Source organism: Indicator indicator, chromosome 27, assembly GCF_027791375.1.
Source record: "Indicator indicator isolate 239-I01 chromosome 27, UM_Iind_1.1, whole genome shotgun sequence".
Taxonomy (NCBI): Eukaryota; Metazoa; Chordata; class Aves; order Piciformes; family Indicatoridae; genus Indicator; species Indicator indicator.
This window is the reverse complement of record NC_072036.1, coordinates 290573-309021: the sequence shown is the minus strand read 5'-3', so window position 1 is coordinate 309021 and position 18449 is coordinate 290573. Positions and strand designations below refer to the sequence as shown.

Here is an 18449-nt window from a genome sequence, read left to right as displayed (position 1 = left end):
AACATTTTCTCTTCACAGGGTCAATAACCACCAGCAGACAGGTGGAGTTTGTGGCAGATCCCCTCCGACACTCATGACCCACAGCACCCCTGGCACCTCTCCTAGCCTGCTGCAGACTCTTGATGGCTACAGGTGCCCAACCTGGTGGCATGGCCACCAAATCAGCACGCCCCTGACTCACCCCACTCCAGCTGCAGCTGTGGGAGGAAGCAGCTACAGAGGGGAGGAAGCAGAAGGACCTCTCTGTGCTGCTCCTCCCCTCACCCTCACAGCTCTCCTGGGTATAGCATGCAGCAGGCTGCAAGTGCTGCTGCCTTGAGAGCTTCTCAGTGGTCCTTCCATGTCAAACCCACATGCTGCCTTGCTGCAAACCATGGCATCTACTCTGGAGAAGTTCATTCATTCTTTGGATCCCAGAGCCCTTCCCAGAGTCCTCCAAATCCAGTCAGGCATCTATTTCCAAGGTGAGCATTGTGTGCTTTCTGGCAGGGCTTTGCAAACCTGTCTTTGGCATCAGGTCCCTCTTTGGGACCAGGATGTGCAGGGGGCAGAGGGAGGATGCTGACAGAGTTGGCTCCCAGCAGTTTCTCATCAGCTGCAATTTTTCCCTTTGAAGAACCAGACTCATGATCAAAGCCTTCCAAATGTCTTTGGTATGGTGTGCCTCTGGTCTTCTGCAGTAGCTGAAGGGGGCTACAGAATAGCTGGAAAAGGACTTTTTTCTAAGGACATGTGGTGATAGGACAAGGAGCAATGGTTTGAAACTAGAGCAGGGTAGATTTAGATTGGATGTTAGAAAAGGTGTTCTTTACTACCAGAGTGTTGAGACACTGGAACAGGTTGCCCAGAGAAGTTATGGATGCCTCATCCCTGGAAATGTTTAAGACCAGGCTGGATGAGTCTTTGAGCAACCTGGGCTAGTGGGAGGTGTCCCTGCCCACGGCAGGGGGGTTGGAAGTCTTTAAGATTGTTTCCAGCTAAAGTCAGTCTATCATGCTATGCTTCTCACAGGTGGTGAGGAAGGAGCTGTCCTCATTGTATCCTGGGAAGAGAACTGGAATGAGTCATGGAATTCCTTTCCACTCACACAGAGCCATCAGTCCAGCAAACACAAATCACCTCCCAGAGGTTAATTATCAAACCTAGCTCTGCTTTTCTGGGGTTGGCATGGAGAGGTGCTGTCTGCCTTAGAAGTAAATTTTTGCACTGAAAGCAAGCCAGGCTTCAGGCTTCAGTCTTCAGCAGCTCCTCCTGTCCTCTGCTCCTGGTGGCTTCCTCACAGGCCAGACACAGCACCAGCACACAAACACAGACTGACACAGATGAGCTACTTGGCTCCTGCCCCTCACAGCATATCTGCAGTTAGTTACTAACACCCATGTCCACTATCAGGATTGTGTTGGATTCCCTTCCCTTCCCTTCCCTTCCCTTCCCTTCCCTTCCCTTCCCTTCCCTTCCCTTCCCTTCCCTTCCCTTCCCTTCCCTTCCCTTCCCTTCCCTTCCCTTCCCTTCCCTTCCCTTTCCCTTCCCTTCCCTTCCCTTCCCTTCCCTTCCCTTCCCTTCCCTTCCCTTCCCTTCCCTTCCCTTCCCTTCCCTTCCCCCTTCCTTTCTCCTTCCCTTCCCTTCCCTTCCCTTCCCTTCCCTTCCCTTCCCTTCCCTTCCCTTCCCTTCCCTTCCCTTCCCTTCCCTTCCCTTCCCTTCCCTTCCCTTCCCTTCCCTTCCCTTCCCTTCCCTTCCCTTCCCTTCCTTTCCCTTCCCCCTTCCTTTCCCCTTTCCTTCCCCCTTCCCTTCCCTTCCCCCTTCCCCTTCCTTTCCCTTCCCCCTTCCTTTCCCCTTTCCTTCCCCCTTCCCTTCCCTTCCCCCTTCCCCTTCCTTTCCCCTTCCCTTTCCTTTCCCCTTCCCTTTCCTTTCCCCTTCCCCTCCCTTTCCCCTTCCCTTCCGTTTCCCCTTCCCTTTCCTTTCCCCTTTCCTTTTCCCTTCCCTTTCCCCTTCCCCTTCTCCCTCCCCTTCCTTTCCCAGAAGGCTGAGGGGGATCTCATCAATGCTGATCAATGCTTAAAGGATAGGTGCCTGGAGGATAGCACCAGGCTTTGGTACCCAGTGGGGTAATGGACACAAACTTGACCATCAGAAGTTCCATCTAAACATGAGCAGGGTGTTGAGAGTGCTGGAGCACTGGCCCAGGCTGGACAGAGAGGTGGTGGAGCGTCCCTCTCTGGAGTCCTTCAAAGCCCATTTGGACACATTCCTGTGCCCCACCATTCTGTGATTCTTCCTGTGAAGTGCTTGAGATGCTCTGTGCCTGAGAGGTCTGTAGGATCTAGGGCTACAAAAGATCTTCATGGGCTAGAGTCTCCCTTCCTCTCCCTCCCTCTCTGAGCTCTCTGTGTTGCTGGATCTGTCCTGAGCATTTTTGCTCCCCTCCACACCCGACAGCAGAGAGCACACTGCTCTGTGATTGCATTACCATTTATGTGCATTTAGTGAAGCAAAAATAGTGCTTCAAGGAGCCTGAGGTAACCCCTGGTACCTTGCTGAACTGGAGAGTAGACCACTTTGACCACTTTGAGATTCCATTAGGGCAACCATCCTTCCTCAGGCAGGTTCCCCCCCACCAACCCTTTTGATTTCAGCTTCACCACATGCAGCACACCAGCAGTCCCTTGCTGGGTAATGGCAGCTCTGCTGAGAAGGAGCATGGCTTTATTGCTGTGCTTGCAGGCACCAAATCAGACCATTCATGCTCTGATTGTAGAAGCTCCCAGCTGCCTCCACAGTCAGCCTGGTCAGCTGAGTCCTACCTGGATTAGCAGCTTTATGGAGCTGGGTTTCATAGGAATCTTTAACCATTCTCACACAACATGCAGATAAGAAGGGAGAGCTTCCTATTGTGAAAGCTTCACCTGGGAGTGTTTGAAATTGGTCAGTCATGAGGGATGATTGGTTTCATACAATCACAGAGTCAGTTTCAGTTGGAAAAGACCTCTAAGAAGTCCAGCCATCCACCCAACACCACTGTGGCCATTAACCCATGTCCCAGAGTGCAATGTTCATGTAGTTCTTGAACACCCTCAGGGATGGTGACTCCCCACCCTGGGCATCCTGTTTGTAAAAGGCCCTTTTGTAAGTTCTGTGTACATTCCTCTCTCCACAACTCCAGAAGGAGAAAAAAAAAAAGCAAGGTTTCTTAAAGTCACTTAAACCGGATACACAGAACTGGAGCAAACCATCCTCTGCTACATCTATTAGAGCTGCCACATCAAAGCTGCAGCAGCCAACCAAGGGAGGCTAGAGGTATCTAGGTGGTAAGGAGAATTCATTCCCTGAGCTTCTGTGGTCCACTGTGTGCTGTGGGGATGAAATTCTTCATTTTCTCTGGCTGGAAGCCACAATTTGCACACAGTGATGGGCAATGCAGATGACTGTACCAATAAATATGTGACTTGTTGTGTACAGCAAGGTCCCACGACCAGCAAGGTGCCTTTGTGGCTGAGGTGGCAAATGGTCTCCTGGGGTGTATTAAGAAGGGTGTTGAAGGAGATTTTCCTCTCCCTCTGCTCTGCACTGGTGAGGCCACATCTGGAGTATTGTGTCTGGTTCAAGAAGGACAGGGGCTTGCTGGAAAGGGTACAAAGATGCTGAGGGGACTGGAACATCTCTTATGAGGAAAGGCTGAGAGAATTGGGGCTTCATAGTCAGGGAAAAAGCAGACTGAGGGGGATCTCATCGATGCTGATCAGTACTTAAAGGGTGGGTGTCAGGAGGATGGCACCAGGTTTTTTTCTCAGTGGTGCTCAGTGACAGGACAAGGGGTAATGGGCACAAACTGAAGCATCAAGAGCTCCATCTAAACATGAGGAGGAACTGCTTTAATTTAAAGGTGGCAGAGCACTGGAACAGGCTGCTCAGAGAGGTTGTGGACTCTCCATCTCTGAAAACACTCAAACCCCACCTGGATGTGTTGCTGTGTCACCTTCTCTATGTTGACTATGCCTTGGCAGGGTGGTTGGACTTGATGATCTCAGGAAGTCCCTTCCAGCCCTTACCGTTCTGGGACCCCATAGTATCACTGCTACAGAAACTGTCCTGTTGAATCTCTGAAGGGAATAGGAAGGCTGATAACAAAATAAGAGCAAGTCTGCCAAACACAAGTGCCTGGGTAATCATAGAATTGTTAGGGTTGGAAGGGATCTCAAGGATCATCCAGTTCCAACCCCCCTGCCATGGGCAGGGACACCTCACACTACAGCAGGTTGCTCACAGCCACATCCAGCCTTAAAAACCTCCAGGGATGAGGCTTCCACCACCTCCCTGGGCAACCTGTTCCAGTGTCTCACCACCCTCATGAGGAAGAACTTCTTCCTAACATCCAATCTGAATCTGCCCATTTCTATTTTTTTCCATCCCCCCCATTCCTATCACTCCCTGACACCCTCAAAAGTCCCTCCCCAGCTTTCTTGTAGCCTTTCTTGAACCCTTCAGATCCTGGAAATCCACAAGAAGGTCTCCTGGGAGCCTTCTCTTCTCCAGATTGAACAGCCCCAACTCTCTCAGTCTGTCTCCATAGCAGAGCAGCTCCAGCCCTCTTCTCATTCCTGTGCCCCTCCTCTGGACACCTTCCAGCACCTCCAGATCCTCCTTGTAATAGGGGCTCCAGAACTGGATGCAGTACTCCAGGTGGGGTCCCTGATTAGAAAGGATCTACACTGCAGTCTGAAGTACGTAACTCAGTAGCTCATTAAAATTTTTTATTAAAAATAGTAAACCTACAGCAACTCCACTGGAAGCTGATTTGATTGAATATTCTTCCCTTGAACATTTGAGTAAATATTGATGCTTAGAGTGAGCTAAGTCCTGTCTGACCACTGATTTTGTCGTACAGGGAGCATACAGCAAGGAGGGGCTTTCCTCTTGATGTTGCAAAAATTCTGTCAGTTTTAATAGTGACATAATTACCTTATGGGTAATTGACTTTCATATTCTGCAGGCTTAATTTCACCAGTGGCAGAGCAGCAAAAAGTGTCAAACTTCGATTGTGAAAAATGCAGAAGTGCTCAAGGCTCCTATTCTGTTGGTGTTTCTTGCCCCTGGCCATACTCCCTACCCACAGGCTGCCCAATTTTTGCTCCACCTAAACAAAAAACCCTTTCTGGTTTCTAATTTCCCTAAAGCTAACTGCACACATCAGTAATGGAATGAGGGCCCCAAGACCTTGGGCTTGCCACAGTACAGGAGGAATTGGTAGCTGCTCTCTGCAGATCCACTGTTCAAAAGCAGTACTTGAGCTGTGTAAATGGCACTGCCAAGACCATCTCCTTTTTGTGATGGACCTGTGAAACTCATCAGGAAAACTGATGCTTTGTGCTCTTTCTCAGAGAAAGGAACTCAAAGCCAGCAGCCTCCACTCCTGCAGGTTGGCAGTGAAGTGAAGCAGCATGATGGAAATCACAGAATCCCAACATGGTGGGGGCTGGAAGGGACCAACCCCCCTGCTAGAGCAGCTTTGCCTAGAGCAGGCTGCATGGGACTGCAAGTTTGAAAAGACACCAGAGAAGGAGACTCCACAACCTCTCAGAGCAGCCTGGTCCAGCACCCTCAAAATAATCAAGTTTTTCCGGAAGTTCAAGTGAAACCTCTTGGGTTCCAGTTTGTGCCTGTTGCCCCTTGTCCTGTCACTGGACACCACTGTAAAGAGCCTGGCCCCATCCTCTTGACCTCCACCCTCTAGCTCTTGCTCAGTTTTGACAAGATCCCCTCTCAGTTTGCTCTTCTCTAGGCTAACCAGTCCCAGGTCTCTTGGCCTCTCTTTGTAAGAGGGATGTTCCAGTCCCCTAATCATCCTCCTGGCCCTCCACTGAACTCTCTCCTATAGCTCCCTGTCCCTCTTGAGCTGGGTAGCCCAGAACTGGATAAAATATTCCAGATGAGGTCTCACCAAGGCAGAGTAGAGAGGGAGGAGAACCTCCCTCCACCTGCTGGCCACACTCTTCTTGATGCACCCCAGGAGATCATTGGTCTTCTTGGCCACAAGGGCATATAGCTGGCTCAAAAGGAACTTTATGTCCACCAGCACTCCCAGGTGTTTTGCAGAGCTGCAAGTGTGGTGCTCTTCTCTCTGTCCTCTCCTGGGGCTTTGGAAAGTGCCTGGCCTCTATGCACAGGGTGGGAAGAGGCAAGAGTGGAGTCACAGATACATCCCTGCTTAATGCCCTTCCAGACCTAATGGAGTTGAAGATGCTTAGGATTGCTTGCTGGGGATCCCCATTCTGGGCAGCTCTGATCACTTCATGAGGGGTATGGTGAAAAAATTCAACTTTTGGGATTGGCTGCTTCTTTGGAAAATGTGAGCAGTTTAGTTTGGGGAAGAGAAGACTAAGAGGGGATTTAATTAATGTTTATAAAGATCTGAGGGCTGGGGGTCAAGAGGGAGGGGACAGGCTCTGCTCACTTGCACGCTGGGATAGGACAAGGGTCAATGAATGGAAATTACAGCACAGGAGGTTCCACCTCAGCATGAGGAGGAACTTCTTCACTGGGAGGGTCCCAGAGCACTGGAACAGGCTGCCCAGAGAGGTTGTGGAATCTCCTTCTCTGGAGACTTTCAAGACACATCTGGATGCATTCCTGTGTGACCTCTGCTAGATTCTCTGGTCCTGCTCTGGCAGGGAGGTTGGACTTGATGATCTCCAGAGGTCCCTTCCAACTCCTAACATCCTGTGAGCCTGGGAACAGCTCCATTCCAAAGCTCTCTTTGCTGGACCATGAAGAACATGGCCATGCTTAGGCTCACTGTTCCTCCCGGCTCTGTTTTTCTGGCTGGGTATCCATGCCTGCTCACCCTCTCTGTAGATTCAATTTCACCCTTTCTGCTCCACTTACTGGGAAACTGCATCCTTCCAGTGTGCTTCTGTGAGCCTTTCAGAGGAGTGATGAAGGAGTCAGCTGCCAGCAGCAAGGCACTGGAACCTCTTACAAAGAGTCCTGTTAACCCCATCACTGCACCTAGGCAAACTGCACAGAAGAGCAATCCTTCTGTAGTGAGGCTCAGCTCCCCAAGTCCTAGTTCAGATGAGGAATTCACAGTCTCACAGTCTCACAGTATATCAGAGGTTGGAAGGGACCTCCAGAGATCATCAGGTCCAACCCCCCTGCCAGAGCAGCATCACTTAGGGTAGTCTGCACAGGAATGCATCCAGGTGGGGTTTGAAAGTCTCCAGAGAAGGAGACTCCACAACCCACCCTGGGAAGCCTGCTCCAGGGCTCTGTGACCCTCACTGTGAAGAAGTTTCTCCTCATGTTGAGGTGAAATCGTCTATGTTCAAGCCCATTGTTCCTTGTCCTATCACTGTGCACCACCCAAAAGAGCCTGGCCCCCTGGATGGAAGGAGTGGTTCTAGAAGGTGAGGGGAGACCTCATTGCTGCCTGCAACTACTTGAAAGGAGCTTGTAGTGAGGTGGGTGCTGGTCTCTTCTCTCAAGTAACCTGTGCCAGGATGAGAAGAAAAGACCTCAGGCTGTACCAGGGGAAGTGCTCAGGCATTGGAACAGGCTGCCCAGGGAGGTGGTGGTGGTGTTCAAGAAACATGTGGCCATGGCACTTTGGGACATGGTTTAGTGGTCATGGTGATGTTGGGTTGATGATTGGACTTGATGGTCTTAGAAGGCTTTCCCAACCTCTCTGATTCTATGATAGTTGTTTCCCACACTCTTGATTGAGCAGTTAGGAGCAAAACCCCCAGGCAGAGCAGAAGTAGGATTTGGGATTCTCTTTTGTGGTCAGTAGTTGGGGCATGTTGGTAATTTTTCCTTTGTTAATATGCACCACTGAAACCTTCCTGGTCAAACTTGATGAGCTTAGAGGTCTTGTCCAACTGAAACAGTTCTGTGATTCTGTAATCTCTGACTTTTGGGTTGGGTTCACCCCTGACCACTCTTGCAGCAAAGATTTTTTTTTTCCTAATCTCCAATCTAACCCTCCCCTGGCACAATTTCAGGCCATTTCCTCTTCTATCACTTGATACTAGGGAAAAGAGATCAACCCCCAGCTCACTCCAACCTCTTTTTAGGGAGTTGTAGAGAGCAGTGAGGTCTCCTCTCAGCCTCCTCTTCTCCAGACTGAACAACCCCAATCCCCTGTAGCTGCTCCTCACCAAACCTGCTCTTTGTGGTTTCACTTGCTCTTGCCATTAGAGCACACTCAAAGCCCTGCTTGCACATGCAGAGTGCAAGCACTTTGGAGAGATAAGAATCAGGAGAAAGTATTTTTAAAAAGCACAAAAGAAGAAGAAGAAGGAAAAAAAGCCATAAACCTATCAGGGAAGGAAAAAATCAGAAACTGCAGAAGTAGTTATTTAAAAAATTGCATTATGATTGAAATGGCTTAAAGCTTGACATTTAAAGTTTGACTTTCTATGGCAAAAAAGAAACCTAACAGCTTTTGTTTTTGTGATGGTTTTGTGCTGGAGAAAAATCAGACCCTCTGCAGCCTAATTAGGTGTGATCAAGATAAGCCTTCCCAGCAGAGAGCATTTGGAAGGGAGTTTCCCCCAGCAGCAATTCAGCAGTGAACTGCTTGGAGGCTTTGAATCCCAGACTGGCCAAACCTGTATATTTTTGTTGCTTAGGACAGGTTAAAAGGAGAAGAGATGTTACAAAGCCCAGTGAGCTGCCCTGACTCTCACTAGAGGATCTTCTACCCAAGTTTGTGCTGCCTTCATGATCATTGCTACCCCTGGGCCTCTGGAGCATCAGATGGAAAGGGGGGAGCTGAGCTTAACCACTCTCATTGCGTGCACCTACTGGGACTAGGATGGAAGGAATGGAAGGAGTTCTCAAAGACTGGAACAGACTCCCCAAGGGAATGGTTGAATTCCTACCCCTGGAGGTGTATCAGAGACACAGAGATGTGGTGCTGAGGGGACCCAGACTTGGCAGAGTTAGATAATGGTTGGACCTAATGATCTTGGAGGTCTTTTCCATATAAACCATTCTATGATAGAAGCCACACAGGTGCTTTAGCCTATTTGCACCTACTGTCACAGTCTAGGGTTGGACAGAGAAGCTGGACCATGCTTCCTTCTTTGCCTGCCATTGTGCATATGATTTTGGTCCTCTCTATGTCTTCTCCACAAGAATTTAGTTCATTTGAGTGGTGTGTGAAGAGTCCAGCATGCTGATTAGCATCTGTGCTCAGGAGGTATCAGGCTGGAAACACCTAAGCATAGAATCACAGAATTGTCAGGCTTGGAAGGGACATCAAAGCTCAGCCAGTTCCAACCCCCCTGCCATGGGCAGGGACACCTCACACTACAGCAGGTTGCTCACAGCCACATCCACCCTGGCTGCTGGCTTCCACCACCTCCCTGGGCAACCTCTGCCAGTTTCTCACCACCCTCATGAGGAAGAATTTCTTCCTAACATCCAATCTGAATCTACCCATTTCTAGTTTTGTTCCATTCCCCCCAGTCCTATCACTCCCTGACACCCTAAAAAATCCCCCCCCCAGCTTTCTTGGAGCCCCCTTCAGATGCTGCAAGGCCACAAGAAGGTCTCCTCAGAGCCTTCTCTCCTCCAGACTGCACAACCCCAACTCTCTCAGTCTGTCTCCATAAGAGAGGTGCTCCAGTTTCTCACCCTCAGAAATCAGCTGCTTTCCCCGACTGCTTAATGAGAGTATGATTATCAGAGTATCATTAAAGCAAAACTCTCCTCCCCACAACTTTAAAGTAAATCTCTCTTAACACCAAAGAGCATAAACTCTGAGCAGCTGGCTATCCCCCAAATAATGCCCATAAAGAATGATCTCTTTTTTTATTGACACTAATTACAGATACATTGTGCCCTTCATAGCACTTTAAGAGTCTGCAGCAGCCTTATTAAAAGTGTGATTTCAGCTGAGCTGTGTGGTAGGGGAATGCAGGCTATTGGAAGTCTGGCTGAATGGCTGCACCAGGGGATTGTCCCTTTGTGTGACAGCAGAACAGAGTCACCTCTGATTCAGGAAGGCAGCACCCATATGGGCAACTGATGACAACATAATAGTGAAGAAAGGAGCACTGGGAAAAGGACACCAGGACAAAGTTCTCTTCTTTCAGGACGTCAGGAGATCTTTCATCTCCTTGCAAAGCAGCCAGGTTCTTGGTTCTTTGGATCTTCTTTCAAAGACTGCTCAGGCTGCCAGCTCAGTGAATTCAGTGGGTGCTAGAGAGAGATGAAAGGGAGGATTTTTTTCCCTTTGAGGATTCAAGCTCATGGGGCTAGGGAGTTCATGCCTGGTGCTTGCTCTGCAAAGTAATTTGATTTTGTTCAGGGAAAAGCTTGGTCTTTGTTTAAAAAAAAAAAAAGAAAAAAATGAAAAAAGGGTCTGATATTTGGAATTGCTTAGCAGCAACCCTGTAGCAGACAGACAGCTAGCCTGGGCTTGAGCTCCAGCCCTGCTGAATGCTCCTCTGTGCCACCCACCCTAGGGAAGGCCTTTCTCCTGTTTGCATTCTCTCCCTAAGCTAAACTGCAAGGGTGTGTGGCAAGAGGGAGTCACAGTGGAGGTGATGTGCTGCTGCTGTTTAGTCCTGGACTCGATTTTGAGTCACAGTTCTCATCATCATCAGCAGCAGCCAAGCATCACCTTCGAGAGCAGTCACTGAGTGAATGGGGCTCAGGCCTCTGAGCTGCTGGGAAGGAAGAGGGGAAATATAACTGAGCTGTGGGGTGGGTTGAAAAATCCCCCCCAACATTAATTTTGCCAGACCAGCCCAGTTGGAAGCAAATGAAAGCTGTATTTACAAGCAAAAATCCAATCTACAATGGAATGCAATGAATAGGTACAAAATACACAATATTTACAGTATTTACAGGGATTTACAATTGATAAACAGCACAAGAACCCCCTGGCCAAAGACCAGGGGAGCTGCTAAAAGTTTCCCACTCCCTGCTTCCCTCCTTACCCCCTTGGACACAAAGGGACAAGAGAAAGGTACAAAGAGTTGTTAGAACTTAGCCAAAACAATGCAGCCAAGGTCAGCAGAAGCCAGCACAGCACAAAGTTAGTATCTCCCAGAGTGAGGAAACCAAAAGAGAGAAAGATTGTTTACCAAACTAATTCTTATGGTAGATCTCCATCCAATGGATTGTTTAGAGCTATCATTATTTTCCTTTTCACACCCAGCAGTGATTTATTGACGTTTTACCACTTTCTGTTCAAGATCTGTGGAAAATTCTCAAGGGACAGCCTAAAACTACCACACTTGCTGAAACTACTTTGGAAAGGCAGAGTTCATCCAGTCCCTGTCATGGTAATAGCACAGTGACTATTTGTACAGCCTAAAATTACCACAAGCTGTTTGCTCTTCTGCTGCAAAATATTTCCCTCAGTGGTACTGTCACATGCCCTGCTGTGAAGAATGACATTCTCCACCTCATCCATTCACTGTATTTATATTTTATATAGCTGATTTTAATAAAAGAAAAAAAAAAGACTCTTCTTTTACCTAGAATGAGAAATAAATCAAATAAATGATTCAGATTAGATGTTAGGAAGAAGTTCTTCCACATGAGGGTGGTGAGACACTGGCACAGGTTGCCCAGGGAGGTGGTGGAAGCCTCATCCCTGGAGGTTTTTAAGACGAGGGTGGATGTAGCTGTGAGCAACCTGCTGTAGTGTGAGGTGTCCCTGGCCATGGCAGGGGGTTGGAACTGGATGATCTTTGAGGTCCCTTCCAGCCCTGACAATTCTATGATTCTAAAAGGGGCTCACAGTAGGAAAGATGGAGGCAAAAGATACTGAAACCAGTTGTGCTGGTTGCTTTGATGTGATCAGAGCAGTTGCTAATATGGATTGTCAAACTAGAGATGAGCTTGTGCGAAGATATAAATGTGTGGTTTTTATTCAACAAAGCACCCTGAATAGGTGGCTTCAAAGGCAACCAGCTCTTTAATTGCACAGTTGTTTGATCAGGGTGTTGAACAGGGTGTTGTTTGATCACTGTAAATAAGCTGCTTTTATTCTGAGTTCTGCTAAAACCCAGAATAAAAGCTTTTTTTTTTTTGGCATTATATTGCATATATCTTTCTGAAAACAAAAAGATCCAGGCCCAAAGGTTACTTGATTTGCATTGTCAATGTCTTACACTTTGTGGCTTGAGTGGGGAAAAAAAACTCCACAGTTTCTGATGGGCAACAACAACTACATGTATTAAAAACCACCTAAAACCCATCTTCTGCTACCACTAAGGAGTGACCTCATTGCTGGTGATAAAGATGTGCAGGGTGAGTGCCCAGAGGCTGGAGCCAGGCTCTGCTGGGTGATGCCCAATGCCAGCACAAGGGACAGTGGTGGAAAAGCTGAGGCATAGGAAGTTTCATGGAAACAGGAGGAAATTTTTTTCCCTGTGAGGGTGACAGAAGACTGGAATAGGCTGCTCAGGGTGGGTGTGGAGTCTTCCTCTCTGGAGATATTCAAAACTCACCTGGAAGTATTCCTGTGTGACCTGCTCTAGGTGCTCCTGCTCTGGCAGGGGGGTTGGACTGGATGAGCTTTCAAGGTCCCTCCCAGCCCCTAACATTCTGTGACTCTGTGAAAAAAATCCATTTTAATTTCAAATTTATTTATCACTCTATTGTGGATGTGGGTCCACACCACGGAGCTGACCTAAAATCTTTCAGGGTCATGTTGTCACACAGAAAGTATGCTCCCAAAATTTTAATTGCCATGGCTTTTAAGAGAAACCCAAGATTTTTATTGTCCTTTTTTCTTCTTTTTTTCTTTATTTTTCCCCCTCCCTTTTAGCAGCACAAATATTTGCTGCAAGTGCCTAGATGACAAATCACACAGGTAACATTTTTCTTGTCTGGATGTAATCTTCATTGCGCTGTTCCAGGCAAATCGCCAAGCAAGGGCTAAAATCAGGGCTGAGGCAATCCAGCTGCAGACAAATCTGTAATTACAATCAATACTGTGTGTGCAACTGCAGCCCCCCAAAAGGAATCTCTTCTTGTATGGCTGGCAGAGTTTCATTTTTGTAATGATTCCCCCCCCCCCCCCCCCCCTTTAATTATTGTTATTATGGTATCGTTACAAACGAGCCTTCTGCAATCACAGCCTTGGCTGTTAGCCACCCTCCTCCCAGCCTCTCACCCTCATCGTCTTCCAGCCTCTTGCTGCTGTTACAAATGAAGCTGATAAAGGAGGAGGAGGTGGTTAAAGTCCAGGGAGATTTTGGATGCCTGGTGTTCAAGGCCAGTCTGAATGAGGCCCTGGGCATCTAAGTCTAGTTGAGAGGCATCCCTGCCCGTGGTGGGGAGGTCGGAGTAGATGACATCCAGGGTCCTTTCCAAGCCATTCTATGAAGTCCTACAAAGTGTCCATGAAAATGGTCATCTAGGCAGTCATCTATCTACCTCAGGCACCTCCCTGGAGGTGCTCAAAAAACATGTGGCCATGGCACTTTGGATGACTGGACTTGATGATCTTGGAGGTCTCCTCCAACCAAAACAATTCTGTGATTCTCTGTACACACATCTATCTGTCTGTCCACTCATCTCTGTGTTTTGCTACTGATAAGCTGTTTGCTGGTGTCTGACTTTGTTTAATCAGATGGAAAATGTGGTGTGATGACTTTGTTCCTCAGTGGTTACACAGAGAATTTGTTCACTTGCACAGTGGTTGCACAGTGGTTGCACAGTGGTTACACAGGAAATTTGTTCAGTTGCTGTTCTGTCTCCTATGGCCATCAGTCCTGGAAATCTTGAGCTTTCTCTGTTTATAATCTGCTAAAAGCTTTCCTTTCTTCTAGAAGGCTTAAAAGAGTCTTCCTAGCTGCTTTCCCATTCTTGAGGACGCCAAAATTTGCATCTTTTCTTCATTCCCCTTTCTTTAAATTCAAAAATGCTTCACTTGGTGTTATTGCAAAGCTTTTATCTTTGCCAGAGGATTATGTACCCATGCCATTTCTTTGATGCTGAGACAATCAGCTCCCTTGATTCTATTTCTTTCTTTTTTTTTTTTTTAAGAAACTTTTAAAATTAAAGATAGGACTTGTTGGTTTTGGTTTTTTTTTGTTTTTTTTTTAAGTTTTAAATTTCATCTCACTTTTTCCTAAAACTGATGTTTTTAGATGAATGATCTCCACAACAGAATTACAAAATGTGTCAGGTTGGAAGGGACCCTGGAAGTTCATCTTGTTCCACAACCCTGTAGTGAGCAGGGACATCTCCAACCATATCAGGTGGCTCAGGACCACATCAAGTTTGACCTTGAATGTCTCCAGGAACGGAGCCTCCACCACATCTCTGGCAACCTGTTCCAGTATTTCACCACTCTCATTGTAAAGAACTTCTTCCTAATGTCCAACCTAAATCTGCCCTGCTCTAGTTTCAAACCATTGCCCCTTGTTCTGTCACCACAGACCCTTCTGAACAGTCCCTCCTCAGCCTTCCTATAGATCTCCCTCAGATATTGAAATGCAGCTCTAAGGTCTCTGTGGAGCCTTCTTCACGCTGAACAGCCCCAAATTTCCCAGTCTGTCTTCGTAGGAGAGGTGCTCCAGCCCTCTGCTCATCATCATGGCCCTCCTCTGGATCCACTCCACCACATCCATGTTCTTGTGTTGGGGACTCCAGAGCTGGACACAGCCCTGCAGGTGAGGTCTCCCCAGAGCAGAGCAGAGGGGCAGGATCTCCTCTCTCCATCTCTGATCACACTGCTTTGGATGCAGCCCAGGCTGCCCTTGGCCTTCTGTGCTGCCAGTGCCCATTGCTGGCTCCTGTCCAGCTTCTCACCCACCAGCACCCCAAGTCCTTCTCTGCAGGGCTGCTCTCAGTCTCATCATCCCCCAGCCTGGATTGGTATCAAGGATTGCCCCAAACCAGGTGTAGGTGTTCTGTTTGATCCTTATGAAAGACCCTGAGAGTTCAGGCACTGTGACAGCCTTGTGTGTCTATTCTGAGCACAATCCTCTGTGGTTTGCAGTCTGGCATTTATAATCCAATTTTAAATTTTTTTTAATAATATTTTTTCCCCCCAAACTGCATTACCTTGGCCCTTGATGTTTCAAACAGAGCCTGCAGTTTCATGAAATGCTTTTTGTAGGTTCCAGCTTGAACTCCATAGGATTCTCTGCCTCAGGTACTTTCTTTTATGTGTGCTGTTTCTTTTTCCTTGTGTGTTTCACCCTTTTCATAGAATCATAAAATCATAGAGTCATAGAATCAACCAGGTTGGAAAAGACCTGAGAGATCATCAAGTCCAACCTATCACCCAGCACCTCATGACTAACTAAACCATGGCTCCAAGTGCCACATCCAACCCTTCTTTGAACACCTCCAGGGAGTGACTCCACCACCTCCCTGGGCAGCACATCCCATGGCCAATTACTCTTTCTGGGAAGAACTTTCTCCTCACCTCAAGCCTAAACTTCCCCTGGCGCAGCTTGAGACCGTGTCCTCTTGTTCTGGCACTGGTTGCCTGGGAGAAGAGACCAAACCCCACCTGGCTACAACCTCCTTTCAGGTAGCTGTAGACAGCAATGAGGTCTCCCCTGAGCCTCCTCTTCTCCAGGCTAAACACCCCCAGCTCCCTCAGATTCTCCTCGCAGGGCTGTGCTCCAGACCCCTCCCTAGCCTCGTTGCCCTTCTCTGGACACTTTCAAGAGTCATCTGCCATCCCCACAGCTCCAGCCCACTGCTTATGCTGTGTAGGTTGTCATCTGCATTCCTGCTGTTTTGCCAGTCTTGTTTGCTTTGTTTCCATCCAGTCCTGTGTTTTGGAGTGTTTGACAAAGCCAGTCTCTTCTCATGGAGATTGCCAGGTTGAATCTTGGACCTGTCACTAACTGATCAGTGCTTTCACCTTTTTGCAAGTGCTGTTGAAGCTTCCCATTTTGTGATGGATTTAGAGAATCACAGAACTGTTTCAGTTGGAAGTGACGTCGAGTCCAATCATAAACCCAACAACACCACTGCTATTGAACCATGACTCCACCACCTCCCTGGGTTTCCTGTTCCAATCCCAGACCACTTTTGCAGAGATGAAGTTTTTCCTAATCTCCAACCTAAACCTCCCCTGGCACAATTTCAGGCTCCTTCCTCTCATTCTATCACCGGACACTAGGGAGAAGAGACCAACCCCCACCTCACTGCAGTTTCCTTTCAGGTAGCTGTAGAGAGCAATGAGGTCTCCCCTTAGCCTCCTTGTCTCCAGACTAACCAATGCCAGTTCCCTCAGCTGCTCCTCACCAGACCTCTTCTCCAGACCCTTCGCCAGGTTTGTTGCCCTTCTCTGGACCTGCTCCAGCACTTCAAAGTCCTTCTTGGAGTGAGGGCCCTAAAACTGAACCCAGGATTGGAGGTGCAAGCATCACCAGTGCTGAGTACAGGAGGACAGTCACTTCCCTGGTCCTGCTTGTCACACTGTTCCAGATCCAAACTTCTCCAGCTCTCTGTAGGGTAATGTGCAGTTCAGTCATTGTGTCTGAGGAAAAGCAAACCTAATAAATATGCTGAGTGCTTCATAACCACCCATGATCAGAAACAGGACCCTCCTTTTGCTTGACTTTTTCCTGGTGGCAGCACTCTGCTGAGGATAGAGACTGAAGCAGTAGTTAGTCCTGCTTCACTTGCATGGCTTTCATGAGGGGCAGCCTCTTAACTGCTCTGTTCTCTCCCTTAGGGCTCTGGCTTGGTTTGCTCTACTCCAGCTACCCTCTGTTTTGCAAGTCAGCCCCAGCCAGCAAAGCTGGGGAGGGACTGGTTGCAAAGGCATATATGATAGGACAAGGGACAATGGTTTGAAACTGGAGCAGGGGAGACTTAGGAGGAAGTTCCTCACAATGAAAGTGGTGAAATACTGGAACAGGTTGCCCAGAGAGGTGGTGGAGGTCCCATTCATGGAGACATTCAAGGTTAAATTTGATGGGGCCCTAAGCAACCTGATCTAGTTGGAGATAGCCATGCTTACTACAGGGGGAGTTGGAGGAGATGACCTTTAAGGTTCCCTTCCAACCTGATGGGTTCTGTGATTCTAACTGTATGCCATGGTGTCTGTGCTGGTATGGAGCAGGGTCTGGCTGCACTAAGGAAGGTGCTTGCAAAGACTGTCCAGCAGAGATGAAAGTAAATGTGCTCAAAGCCCATAATCACTGTAGCTGCTTTCATAAGTTAAATGGTTTCTAGGAGTCTGTTTTCATAGATCTGGAGAAGCCAGGTCTAAATATGCACTGAAGGGAAAAAAAAAAAAAGCCTCTAGAAGTCATGAACATTCTGAATGGGTCTTCTCAAATATTTGTTCAGAGGTGAGAGTATTGGAATCCTTTGCTCCTCTTTCTGTGTTTCTATCATGCAGAGCTCATCATGCTGGGTCTGCTGGGGTCCCCTACATCTAATCATACCATGGTTGGTTGTGATCTCTGCTGTCTGACGTGAGGATGAGGTGGTTCAGCACAAAAACAATATTACCCTCACCACAGCTTCTCAATCTTTCTCTCCCCCTCACTCTAATATGAAAGAAGTGTTGCACATAGACTTTGCTGACTGTCACAAAACATCCTATGGAGCCCAGCTGAAGCAAAGAGTGCTAGGATGATCCCTCATGTGTTTATTAGAGCAGCAGTGAGCCTGCTGATGGGATCTCCAGCAATATCTGGTAGAGATATCAGAGTTTAGCCTCTGAGCAACTCAACATTCAGTAAGGGAGAGCAAATATTTGCAACAAAGCCAAATTGTTCCTATTTAGTTAAAAGACAGCAGCTCTCCTGGTCTTGTGCCTGGTACAAGATTGGTTGAGATCATAGAATCATAGAATTGTCAGGGTTGGAAGGGACCTCAAGGATCATTCAGTTCCAACCCCCCTGCCATGGCCAGGGACACCTCAAACTGCATCAGGTTGCTCATAGCCACATCCAGCCTGGCTGCAAAAACCTCCAGGGATGAGGCTTCCACCACCTCCCTGGGCAACCTGTGCCAGTCTCTCACCACCCTCATGGGGAAGAATTTCTTCCTAACATCCAATCTGAATCTACCCATTCTAGTTTTTTTCCATCCCCCCCAGTCCTATCACACCCCGACACCCTAAAAAATCTCTCCCCAGCTTTCTTGTAGCCCCTTTCAGATACTGGAAGGCCACAAGAAGGTCTCCTTGGAGCCTTCTCCAGACTGAACAACCTGGACTTTAATAATGCATTTGACACTGTGTCCCACAGCATCCTCCTGGAGAAACTGACTGCTTGTGGCTTGGATGGGTGGATGCTTTGCTGGTGGCCCACGTCAGAGCTTCTGCTCACCTCCTGCAGAGACCAGGAAAAACACTCTTCTGCATAAGTTAGTTTTGATTTTGCTTTATTCTGCTCTCCCTGCTCCTGGAGGTGTTTAAGGCCAGGCTGGATGAGGCTCTGGCCAGCCTGATCTAGTGTGTGGTGTCCCTGCCCATGGCAGGGGGGTTGGAACTAGATGATCCTTGT

General features: G+C 48.0%; 1 protein-coding gene across 1 annotated transcript in view; it reads left to right on the top strand.

The window, feature by feature from the left end:
* Positions 1–373: 373 nt before the first annotated feature.
* The window catches only part of THEMIS (thymocyte selection associated), a 122510-nt gene continuing 104434 nt past the window's right edge, over positions 374–18449 (top strand). The window contains 1 exon segment of the mRNA XM_054393048.1: positions 374–464. Coding sequence (XP_054249023.1) covers positions 374–464 — 91 coding nt within the window.